This window comes from Papaver somniferum, chromosome 9 (genome assembly GCF_003573695.1).
Source record: "Papaver somniferum cultivar HN1 chromosome 9, ASM357369v1, whole genome shotgun sequence".
NCBI lineage: Eukaryota > Viridiplantae > Streptophyta > Magnoliopsida > Ranunculales > Papaveraceae > Papaver > Papaver somniferum.
Window position 1 is genome coordinate 82,191,003 of NC_039366.1, and position 13,421 is coordinate 82,204,423.

The 13,421-nt window shown below is 34.3% G+C and overlaps 1 protein-coding gene across 1 annotated transcript; it reads right to left on the reverse strand.

The window, feature by feature from the left end:
• Nucleotides 1-242: 242 nt before the first annotated feature.
• Nucleotides 243-2,098, reverse strand: LOC113308588 (two-component response regulator ORR9-like). Its single transcript, XM_026557056.1, has 5 exons — nt 1,284-2,098; nt 1,071-1,174; nt 906-983; nt 719-789; nt 243-600 (listed from the first exon to the last, which is right to left on the reverse strand). Exons 1-5 carry the CDS (start codon nt 1,384-1,386, stop codon nt 243-245), a joined length of 714 nt encoding a protein of 237 aa, XP_026412841.1. The 5' UTR covers nt 1,387-2,098.
• Between the last annotated feature and the right edge of the window lie 11,323 nt (nt 2,099-13,421).

Sequence of the window (13,421 nt, forward strand, 5' to 3'; positions counted from 1 at the left end):
TCTATGAAGCTCAGGTCAGGGATTAACATTTCGATATTTCTTTTTCAGCACAACAAAATTGGAATGAATAATTTGATGTAAATGTATACAGGGTATCCCACAGATAAAAAGGATCATCTTTTTTTGATCACATATCTCTCTCTCTCTACATATCTGTTCAACCTCTGTTATCAACATGAACAGAATTTAGTTTTCTTAACAAAAGAACAAAAATTAAAAAATGGGGATTAACAGTCTATTAATCACACCATTGTTAAACCAGTAGTGTATCTTGGTCTAGTTCTTTCAGGTGAAACCTCTTCTTCCATTGTTTTCCTCTTGTTATTATTATTATTAACTTGCTCTATTTCTATTGATGATACTTGTTCCTTTTCTGATTGAACCTCTGTCAGACACTGTGGCTCTAATATGAGAATTGTGTCATCAACTACTTGAAGATCTTTTCCTTGTAGTTTTTCTTCTTCAGGCGGGGGCGGTAGTGGTAGATTTGTTTGTAATTGTTGCTCTTTAGATTTTCCTTTCCATACTGGTTTAAGCTTTTTCACATCAGATAATTTTACTGGTTTTAGAAAGAATTCTTCTGCACCTTCTTCTAAACATCTGTAAAATCAAAATCAAAGTAAGATCAAAATCTGGGTCTCTGTATTTTTCGTTCTGTGTGAAAACCAAAATGAATAGTAATCATAATTCAGTAATGGTGGTTCCTGCGGAATTTTACCTGCTAATTCTTGAAGGTACATTTTCAGATGACATGATTACAACAGGAATGTCTTTGAAAGATGAAGATTCCTGAAATCATTAGAAAATCTAATGAGTATTTGCGACAAAAAGATTCTGTGTCCAAAAGGAAAAGAACATAAACAAAAACGAGAAGAAGAGACAAAGGGTGTCAAATGAAGATGTACCTTGATTTTTTTTAGCAAATCATAACCTGTCATTCCAGGCATACAGTAATCTGTTATTATAAGATTCACTTCTATTTCCTGTAAGCAAAATTAGAAATTAGAAATTCAGAAATTATAAGAAGAAAACGCAAAAAAAATGAAATTCAGACATATTAAAAAACAAACCTGATGGAAATTTGAGGAAACAGAAGGTGGGCTAATGTTTCTTTGTTCATCTTCTACTAATCCTAAAAATTGAAGAGCTTTACTACCCGAATCAACAGTGGTAACTGCAGAGATGATAAGAAAAAATATATTAAGGAAAACAAGATTACAAATTAACCCAATCGCACTTGATGAACAGAATTTGAAATTTGATGAATGAATGAATGAAATTACCTTGATAAGATGAGGTTTTGAGGAGTCTTTCGATTAGTTTTCTGTCAATTATACTATCATCTACTGCTAAAACATGAAATTGGGCTTCTGCGGACATACCCATTGAATGAAATGATGAAAGAGAGACAGAGGAGTTGGAAACGGTGGTTGGTTGTTATTGTTGTTAAGAGGAAGGAAGAAGAAATAGAATAAGGAGGAGGTGGGAAAATGATGAAGGGAAAAGAAATAGTATTGTAGAAAAATACACGTTGTAAGTCTACAACAAAATCTCAAAGCAAAGAAAGCAAGATCCGACCAGATTTCATCCAAAATCTTCTAAAATTTTCTTGGTTTGGGGGGTTGATTTTTAGAATTAAGGAACAAGCAATGGACCCTCTCTCATACAAAACTTCCTTTTTATCAGCTCATGCTCTTGGTTTTTAATGATGTGAGAATTTTTGAACGTACACCATTTTTAGAGGGTGTTTGATGACTAGAAGTAAAAGTAGAAATGTTTTTTTGCTTTTCCACGAAAGTAAATTTACTTCTCATAAGCAAGAAATAAAATCACTTTGCTTTCCTGAAGTTTTAAGTTTTACCTTTTGACTTATATAACCCGGCTAATTTGAGACGGAGCTTTTTTTTCACCCACATAGATAAGAGAGACAAGGGGTGTTTAACAAGGGTGAAACTATCAAGTCATCCTTTAATCAGATGTATTAAGTTGTACTTGCTTAGATATTTTTCTATCAACATATTCCTCTTAATTAGGTTGTTGATCTACTCATACACTGAAAATCGAATTTCTTCTAAAATTGTTTTTCAGACTTATCCAGAATCGACTAATATAAGTGTCCACATTTACTGATTCTGAAGAATCAACTGATATGCATCTATATGTTGGTTGATTGTTGTTGATGTTTTTCGTGGTTGAAGAATTCAAGTCAGAATCTGCTAATTAGACATTTATATAAACCGATTATGCTTAAAGGTAATGTCCAATTTCTTTTTGTAGTTTTTTTAGCCTACAAGCCTATAATCGACCAATGTAAACCTCTGTACAATATATGCTAATTTTGGTTTTGGTTTCAAAAGTGAAGACCCTCTGTTTAGAATCAGCTGATATAGCCCTCTCCATATACAAATTCATACTCATTCGCTACTCTTCAAGAACACCCACCAACCGGCAGTTATGAATGTACATATTTCCCGATTGTGACAATGACTTAATAAAAATGTAGCACAATGGGTTTATTAAAACATTCTTGTCCCGGCCGATTGTTGAAATCGGCCTATATATGTTCTTCGCAAATGTAAACATGAAATTAGAATCCACATACATGTGCCACCATATCACCCGATTCTAGTTTGATGTTCTATATTTTTTCATGCTTTGACGAACAACGGACATTGGTTAATTTCACAATTAATTAGATTAAATAGCTACTAATTGACCTAACATTAGTTAATTAGGGACAAATTAGCCATCATCAAAAATAGTTGGATAAGAGGGTCTTAATTCTCTTTCAAAATGTCTTATTTTAACGGTTAGAGGTAAGCCTCAAATTAACCATGTTATTTAAGCTTCACTAGTTTCTTTTTTTTTATTATTATTTTTTTTTTCAATTTTAGAAGTTGTTGGATACCTTCTTGGCTTTTTAAAGATTTGCGTCATTTTCTCCACAAAACCCAAACGACAATGAATTTAAGTGTAATATTTTGATGATATGTTCCTCTTACGAGACTCTACATTCCCACAAAAAAAATGAACGCAATTCGAGATATCAAACCTCATCATCTACCAATCTTAATTTCAACCGTTAAATTTGAATGTCTGATATTCAAAGGGGTAGATGGTCGTTTTATAAATCTCGAATTATGTTCATTTTTTGTGGGAATGTAGAGTCTTATAAGAGGAACATATCATCAAAATATTACACTTAAATTCATTGTTGTTTGGGTTTTATGGAGAAAATAACGTAAATCATGTCTGACCTTGTCCATTTAAGAGTGTCCATGGATCCTCTCTCATTAGGTATATATTAATTTTATCTACTTCATATATGTACCTTTCTTGGAGAATTGTAAAATTGTTCGGTATTAGATAACTACAAGGTTGTAATCTATTTTTATTTATTTTTGAAGGAACGCACATTTTTTCTTAAACTACTCCCTGGTAAAAATGAAGTTATATATGTCCAATACAAGCCATGAGCAATAGCATTATAGTCCCACCAATTATTTACATTATTAGAGACTGCAAATTGACATAAGCTTTTCCTTTTTTCCAAATAGCCACAAATTCAATGTTTACAAAGATCTCTTGTCTTGCCCTGAATCGAGAGAATGATAGACTTTATGCTCCAAGGAATGTCTTGAATTTCACCTGTTATAGTCATGGATAGAGGTGTAAAACGTGCCGGCCCGGCACAGCCCGGCACACGAAATCGCGTGCTTTACGTGCCATGTGTCGTATTTTGCTGTGCCAACGATTTAAATGTGTTGTGCCGTGATGTGCTTTACTAGTCGAAAGCTAGGCACAACACAACCCACGGGCACAATACACGAATAAACATGTTGTGTCGTGCTAGCACGCGTGTTATAAACAATTTGAAGTCACTTAGTGGTATACATTAAGTCGGACATTATCACAAGAATCTAAATAAACAGCATATCATTTGAAATTATTTCAAGTAAAATTAACAAAAGTTTATTCAATAAAAAGAAATAGCCCATCAAATATAAAATTGGATCATTGTTAAACTAATGTTCTAGTTAAATATAGGTAACGACATTACGACAACGATATTGAAATATATTTTCCAAATATTTAAATATTATATGTGTTGTTATAAAAATAAGCTAGCATAAAATGTCAAAAACTAGCTAGAATAGTGACTCTTTTATGAAATATACACAAAATGTAATGTATTATGTCTTGTTATGTAGTGTACTTGTGCATGTTATAACGTGCTTTCTTAACGTGTTGTGCTGTGTTGGGCTTATCCGTGCCACGTGTTGTGCTACTGTGCTGATTAGGCTAACCCAGCACAACTCATGAAACTAACGTGCTGGACCGTGCTGGGCTAAATCACGTGCTGGGCTGGGATGGACTCAGATTTTAGCATGCTGGGCTGGGCTGTGCTCGTGCTGGCACAACCCAATTTACACCTCTAGTCATGGATATTGGTTGCATCTCCTTGGAATATGAAATTTGAAAGTTGATTCTTCTTTGTAAAAAGTGTGTGGTTAAAATGAAAAGAAATATGCTAAAATGAAAAATTAATACTCCCTCCATCTTTTATTAACAATATTAATTGACGAAATCAAAATATTAAAGGGATCATAAAAAATATCATGACTAACCCTATTAAATGTTATATTATTACTAAAATTAAAACTAATATATAGTTGTCCATAAATATTTTTATGAATATGTAGATGCTTTATTTGAAATTTTATAGTTGTTCATAAATATTTTTATTTAAAAAGAGAATGACGATTAATATGAAAGATATTGAATATACTTTTCTCTTTATATATGATGATCCTATTTAAGATTTTGAATTGAGTTTATTATATTATAAATAATTTTATATATATTTTTAAATAACATCTAATATACTAATTTAGATGTTACAAGAGGTTTATTATAAATAGAATAATTTATATTAGTAAAACTAATAATATTATTAACATCTAATAAACAATTCTATGAAAAAGAAAATTAAGCTCCAACGCCCTTTTGAATGGCCACTCCTATTTTATGAAAAAGAAAACTGCCAAAACCAGCGTTAGCCACATTATTCGTTAAACAATTCTTCAACCTTTTCAAAAAGATAATAGTATCTTCGCCAAGCTCCCCTAAGATTGAAAAGGCCAGGATACCAAAGCCATAACCATGAGCCACACACTTGTCTAAATACTTAGTGCGTTTGCGCTGAATGGCCTGAAAAATAGCCTGAGAAATAGCTTGATCAGGAATAAAAGATTTTATAATTATAAAAAATAAAATTATATCTGATAGTTTAAGGGGGAAATTTGTCTATGAGCAAAGCCGTGAGATAAAAAAAGATAGACCAAAATAGAATACAAGATAGATAAAAAAGATGGAAGGAATAGTTTTTTTTCTTTTTTTTCATAAACATAATTTTATTACCCCAAATTCAAATTCGTGAACAAATTATTTTGTGTGGATTAAGTTTATTTGGAACAACAGTAGATTCAAACAAAAAAGAACATACTCAATGAGTAGATAAGCTGAAATGGATAATATACATAGAGATTTGATTCAAGATATCACATGGGAATGCATAGAGATGATTTGCTCTTTCCCTTTCCGGTGATAAAAACCTAATGGCAATGTGAATAACATCGGACAGACATTTGCATATGCATCTCATTCGAATGGTCATAGACAAGAAATAGGAAGGAAATGTTTTTGGTACGAAAGCGAAAGGCCAGGTGGGACCCACGAAATCTTCTTAAAAGATACTGTGACGTCAGATCTGTTTTGCTTTCCCTTTCCATTGGGTATGAAATCATGTGCAACTTACCAGATCTTGAACAGGTACTGTGTTGGTGATTTCCAAATTTTTATTTAATTCAATTTTGGATAATGTATTTATTGAGTTTGTTTAATCAGGATTTTATTTGTCTATGATTTGTTTTTGGGTGTAAGATTAGGAGAAAGAAATATTTTAGTTGATTCCCAAAAGATTTGCTTCTCATGGCCAGAGTTAATATGTCCTCTCTATTTATTTTAAAATGTATGTTTTTTTTGTGGCTTTAGTGTATAAATACATGAACCTGTTCACGTATTCCTAAACCAGCCCATTTGACAACTTTAATAATTTGATAAAAGTACGATTTGTTAGTTTTTGCTGCAAAAATACTTCTAAAAAAATGCCGAAATATTCCATCACGATCTCCAGAGATCGAATTACTTGCCAAGTAGTGTACGCAACTAGACTTTTGGTGGAACAAGAGCAAACCCAGCCTGTTTCTCTCCCAAGCTGATAAATGCGAATCAGAGCACATATAAAATATGGTTTAGTCCAACATACCATTCAAATATACTAGTTAGTTTTGATCATTTTTATTTTTAAAAGAGCAGGGTCCGTTTACATTTTTATTCTCACACAATCTTATATATTGGACGTCATTTTTATGGATAAGAACCAAACGGTCACGGATTTGAAGCTACTATATCGAGGATATGTTCCTCATACAGCACTTTACGTTCCTGCCAAAAATGTGTACGTTCTGAAATATTAAACCTCTTAATCCACCGGTCTTAATTTCGATGGTTAAAAATCCGTTATTTTTAACGGCTCATTTTCAAAATAGTGGATGATGATGTTATATGTTTTGGAATGTGCTCATTTTTGGTAGGAACATAGAATTTTGGAAGAGGAACATATTCCCGGAATAACTTCAAATCCGTTACAATTTGATTTATATTGACAAAAGTGACGTTCAACATTTGAGATAGTGTAAGCATAGAAGTGTGAGGGGACCTTCTCTTTTTTAAATATGAAATGAGAATTTTATTTATAAAGACGCTATTACATAGGAATTATACCCGCAACAGTAATTGCATTCAACCAAGCAGGATTATCAACTTCCCACTTTTCTAAAATTGAAATTGATAAAAACATGTTTTGTTAAAGAGTCTGCAACATTGGTTGCATATCTATGCACATAACTACATTCCCAGGATTAAAAATTATTTAAAAAATAACGGCAGTCGCGGATGATGTTTAAGTTAGTCTAGTTAACTGCATTCTCCTTCCCATTTATGGCATTAACCGCCCTCTGGCTATCCTCCAAGTGAATATTAGTGAGTCCTTTGTCCATTACCCATCTATTATGGAGAGGAGAGTAACTTAATAAGGCGAAATCTCTTATGTCCGCTCGTTTAAAGACTTCTTTGGGATCAAGAAGCGTCTATGATTACCGTTGGTGAGAAACTAGAATCCTATTGTTATTTTAGTTTTCTATGACTATTATTTGATTAAGAACTAACGATTCGGTTATCCTCTAGACAAGTACTTGTTTATTCAAAGGTCATTCTCATATGATATAAGGCCACTCAAGACTTTGAAGATTTAACTACTACAGATCTAAATGATTCTAGATCTGTAAGATAGATCTATTGATTTGTCATTGTTAACAGAGTCCGTTCTGTGCGACAAATCAATAGAGGAATCAAGTTGTTTTGCGGGTTGTCACTTTAAAAATTAAATCGAAGATTGAAGACTTTGAAGATTTGAAGACTTTGTTTTTTATTTTGATCTTGGTGTGACTTTCTGTAATTTGATTGGAAAGTAGTTTATTTCGATAAACATAAGTCTTTTGAGATCTACAAGTTGTTTGTGATTTTATCATAAACCTTGTAATCAAGATTGATTATTTCGGTAGTCATATTTGGTAATAGATATTAAACAGAAGATCCTAAACTGGGGTTTTATCATATATTTAAGTATTGTGATTGGAAAGTGAGTTTGGTTGCCGAATAGTTTTGATCCTTTAAATGTTTGGAATACGATCCAAAGGAATCTTGTCGTACCAGTTGAAAGATTGGAAGCATAAGCTATTGTGAACCATTAAGAAGATCTATTAGATAGATTTAATATATCTAGTCCTCAAGATAACATTTGTTCTGCTAGGATATCTAGTATTCTAACATCTATTGAAAACTTCGGTTCTACTAGTGTTATCAAAACAAGAATACTGCTAAAGCTGAGTAACTAGGATTTTAGATTTCTTGGTCTCGTCTTTGTAGCGTCTTAATTCATTGAGTATTCAAAACTGGACTAGGTTCCGACATTTTTCTACAAGATTGTAGTTTTCCTCGTTAACAAAATTCTGGTGTGTGCTTTATTTTATTTCCGCATTATAATTGTCTTTATAGTATAATTAAAGTATTTGCACTTATACAATTGATCACCTTAACATTCTGCAATCAGCTATCCTAGCTACGCTCTCTTCCAACTCGTCAAATGTATAAAATTTGAAATAATTTAAATTTCATCTAAACGCGTGCGTCATTCATCGCACACATATTTCCGCCAGTGCTTCCTCTTTGTTATCTTCATGGAAATCGGGGGCGAAATTCCGGAATCGTGTGATAAACTTCCCAATCTCTTATCATATTTGTCGATTGCATCTGCTCAGGTCTATTGTTGTGAACTTCTTCTTGGACGATCAGAACTTTTGTAGGAAGAGCGCAAACATTGGTCACCAATATTTTATGCATTCAGGTTTTAAATTGTCATACCAGGTAAAATCCGCGCTCGACGGTGATTTTGGAAACTCCTTTAGGCACAAATTCCCATCCGCAGCGTGAGCATTGATGGTCGATAGAAATCGGCTAAGGTGTTCTTGCATATTTCCTCGTCCATGATATGTTTTGAATTTATGTGAAGTGTATCCTTCTGGATACTCATAATCGGACACTTCGGTCGAGTACGGCGTGTTCATTGAGTTGCAGATGTCGTGCTTTACCACGCGATAGTTCGCATCTAAGTACTTTGGAATTGTATCCTACGACATTCCTTGTGGCGCGCTTTCGTCGTTTCCGGTCTTCTTCGGCGCTTCTCCGATCGTCCTTCTTTATGCCTCTTCTGTTTTCTTCATAAGTTTCCTCAGTTCTTGCAGACGTTAAACATGACCTTCCAAATCTTTTGCATATCTTGTAGGGTCGGATGGTTTTTGGGTGCGTCCTCAATCACATGTTGTTTTCCTTCATCATACGTCGCTTCTCTTCTACCTTCTTGCACCCCTTGCGTGATCGGGTTCCTTACTATACCTCTGACCGCTAACTCTCTATCACTACCATCTCGTGCATCTTCAATTATTATTTCATCAATATTAGTTGGCAGATTACATGTCGCGTTCTAACCGGTACTAGCAGGGTGCATCATGCTGGACAAGAGACAAGCATTCTGGTATGGTCGCCAACTATTTTTGGGGTAAAATGGTGTTAGGCTAACTTATCCAAGTCACAGCAAGTACTACACCCCTTAGAGAGATAAGAGAGAGAAAATCCCCTCCATAATATTTTTTTTTTATTTATAGACTTTGCTATCTCTTTATTATCACACATGTCCTTAGACCCTTTTATTTACCAAAATCGCTCCCTCCTTCTTTTCCCCCTTAAACATTCCTTTAATTCCTTCATTATCCTTCCTTTCTGATGGAAAACCCCATGGGGATTTGGGCTTAGTCCCCAGATTATTTCATGGGTTTAGGCTCCCCTCAAGGGTGACCCTCCATATCAATAGTTAATCATTTTTCATGCATCAACAATGCGGATGATCTATTGAAATACCTATAAACTTTTCAGTTTCCAAAAATAAGTGAAAGAAACCAACCTCAACGTTTCGATTTTCGAGAAGGGGTGAAGAATATATCCCATGTGAAAAGCGATGCTCATAATTAGCACCAGTAACTTCCGTGTCTCTCATAAAATGAACGGCTAATATTCCTCAGAGAGAATATTGTTTAATTCTAAAACTCGACATGTGTCGCTTGATAAGAAAAGGTGGAAAAAATATCACCTAGATATGTGAAGGACCGGAAAATTACGCCTAGTGCACCAGGGATCACAGGCCGTAACCCCAAGATGCGCCACTCTGATACTACTGACTATGCCCTAAATATTATCTTCACGCCAAGCAAATACAACTCCATTTGCCTTTGCAAACATGCTTGGAAAGCATGATGCAACTAGGATTAGGTTACAGATTTATGCAACTTTCCGTTTTTCTGCGAAGGGTATACAACTGTAGAGGTTAAAGCCGATGCATCATTGGCTTCCGAGTCCCGTCCAGGCATATCACCTGCCTTAGACCTGTGCATATGCCATTTCAAGGATATTTACATCTTTCCCAATTAGCGTAGGCATTAAGCTGGAAGCATGCACTGATCTTTCTCGTGTAGATGACAAAATATAACATCTACCAACAACTAACAGTTGGAGTGTCTCGGAGCTTGGAGCTAAGAAGAAGCTCATGTCGAGATCGATTAACAAGTCATCACCTCGAGCACGATCTGAAGATAATCTGAACACAATGACTTAACGAAAGACGAAACATGATAAATATTATCACCACACCTGAAATACGCAAGTTCTGGAGCAAGAAGCGAAGATAAGGCTAGGATCTAGACCTGAAGATCGAGAGACATTGAAGATCACAGGTCCAAGGATTAACCAACTAAGGAGTTGAAGTATGAGTGGATCATGACGTCTTCGCCAGCTAGACAGAAGTGGTCCCTCTGTATTAACAAGTTTAGCGTGAGTCACACGCTAAACCAATTGTATATAATCCCTTGAAGGCTCACTTTGTAAAATAAGAGTATGATTCAGTCTAACTCAATAATAAGAATTATCTTTTCTCTGTTCTCTCTCCTAATAAGTTGTGATCACCGACCTAAAGATAACTTGATAATCACCAATTGGATTTATAGATAACTATTTTATAAAGGAAGATCAATAATCAGATCAAGTTGGGAGATAGAATCAAAGCAATTAACCAATCGCAATCTTGTGTAGGTATGTATTTCGTAAGTATAATCCCGATAAAAAGGTATGCATCTTCATCGGCGTGGTCCAAGGCTGCCTCGTAATTTTGATTTTAATCTTGTATCTCTTTGTAAATCATAATTTCGATGCATAATTATCTTTTCTTGAGGAGAAAAATGAGTTTTGCAATCAATATTGCATCCACATATGATAATCTTACTCTAGAATCCCACTTTAAAACATAATTTCTGCTGATATGCGTTGAATATCTTGATCTCATCTTAATCTTGCTTGAATAGATCACAAAATCATCATTATTTCATCTTTTAGCTCAATCTGCATCTAATCCATTTAGATTTTTATCTTTATAACGTAAAGTTCATGTCGTAAATGAATCTAAAAACAAAATATGAGCATCTCGATCTATGTTAAATTCATATAGATCTATAACCATATCAGATGATTATCCAAGTTTGAAGCATTTTTTTTTGATATTTTCAATTATGATTCTTGCTAATTAATATTGTCAATATTTAGATATTGCTATCTTGAATGCATATTATCTCAAATGCTAGGAATTTCATCAGAGAAATTCGAAGTATGACGCTATTTCGAGCATATCTTTTACGGATTTATTTTGATTGATGTGAAGCAGATTTAGCAACAATTGATTCTAGATTAATTTATCAATCTTTTAATATTTAAACATAAAGCAGTTATGTTCCACCATTGTTTAACCGACTCATGTCGTCAGAACATTGTTTCTTGAAGTTTCCAGATCTGGTAAAAATCTGATCACTATATTGGAGATATTATTATTATACTGAAAATACAGTTTATCTCGTGGACCTAACAATTTTTGTGTATTTTCGAGTTACACTCGTAAAAATATTCTAGATAGGATGAGTCATAAACTAAAAGGCATGTTAAATGCATGATACAATGTTGAGAAACAAATTCTTTTAGAGAATCTTTCTATTTTGGGTGGAAAACGACGATTTGAGATCCGAAAGATACAATAAAATCGCATGATTAGAGGACTCGATGAAGAAAATGACATCGCTACCGCCAAGAAGAGTATTAACACCTCGACCTGGAGTAACGTCACCATGTCGATCAACTACACCTACCGCCCAAGAGGTAGTAACTCCAGTCATGCAAAACTCTCCTCCAAGTCTTGTTAACTCGCCAGCTCGAACTCGACCTGCGAGAACAACTCCAAGTGGTGACGAACCAGCCACACCATACATTTTTCACAAAATTGGTTAAAAAGACCAAAATCAACAATTCCTGGGTGAAAAAGAAATCTAGATTTTGATACTGTTTAATGGACAAAAATGTAAAAATAGTCAGGATGTAAACAGTTTCATCCTACCCATTTTCAAATACTTTGTCTTATTTTTAATTTACATCAGGATGCATCCAGTTTCATCCTCGCTATTTTTTAAGTTTAATCCAGGATGAATCCAGTTTCATCCTTGCTATTTTTTTGGTGTCCATTTCACCAATACTAATTTTACTCGTCCATTAGAACAATATTTTAGAAATATTTGGACAAATGACCCATTTTCGGTACATTTTTTTAGGCCCAAACATCCAGCCAAATGTTTTTTTTTTGGTGGGTACAACTGTCACTCCACAAAAGAAAATGAGTCTACCTCAATCTCCCCAATCTCGATTATATCATTCGTGTAAACACCACATGATATGTTCCAAAAATTATTAAAGTTAATCTCAACCTTGACTGAGAGAGTCAATCTGTTAGTGCATAGATCGGTTGAACCTACCAAGCGTTGGTATGTCAAGTTTGGTTGTCATATTTTAGTGAATCAAAACTCATTTTAAGAGTCGCTTGATTATGTACTAGAGTCAACTTCGTATAGGTTAGCTTGAAAGTATTAGGATATGAGACATTACAAGTATTGTGAAGACTTGAAGAAGTGAAGAAGCTACAACGACAATATCATCCTTCCACTTGAGGTTAGTGATATTTGACTTGAACTGTTTCATTCCCTAACGTATCCTTCAAGTCGTGCACATTGAAAACAAAACTGCGAAGCATGAACACTCTAGATAGACATAGTATTAAGGAATACAATATGAGGTTTATTGCTTAACCATTAAACTTTATAGATAAGACATCGACATAATCGTTTGAATGCTATTGTGATTATGTATGGGTATGAGGTGAGTATTTCATCCTATGAAACAATGTTTTACATGTGTTTTAAGGAAGTAAATTCATGAACTTGTTTTGTGAATCGAAAAGGAAATCGCCAGGAATTATTGGCATTGTTATTCATTGCATATCTGTTGAACTACCAATATGTGTGATTAGTATAACCGCTCATGACTTGGTTGTGTTCTTGGTAAAAATATTCACAAAGGCTTGACTTTTGTATTGGTATTAGGGCTGTTAATGGGTACCCATTAACCGGGTCCGGAACCGGAACCGATGGATTCGGTTCCGGTTCCGGGTCCTTAAATTGGACCCATTAACCACTTTGGACCCGGCGGGTAATTACCCATATATACCCGTTTATGAACGGGTCCATCCGGATCCTACCCGTCGGGTACCCGCGGGTATTCGGGTATTTCATGAAGGGTAATTGTGTAAAATCCCCAGCGAA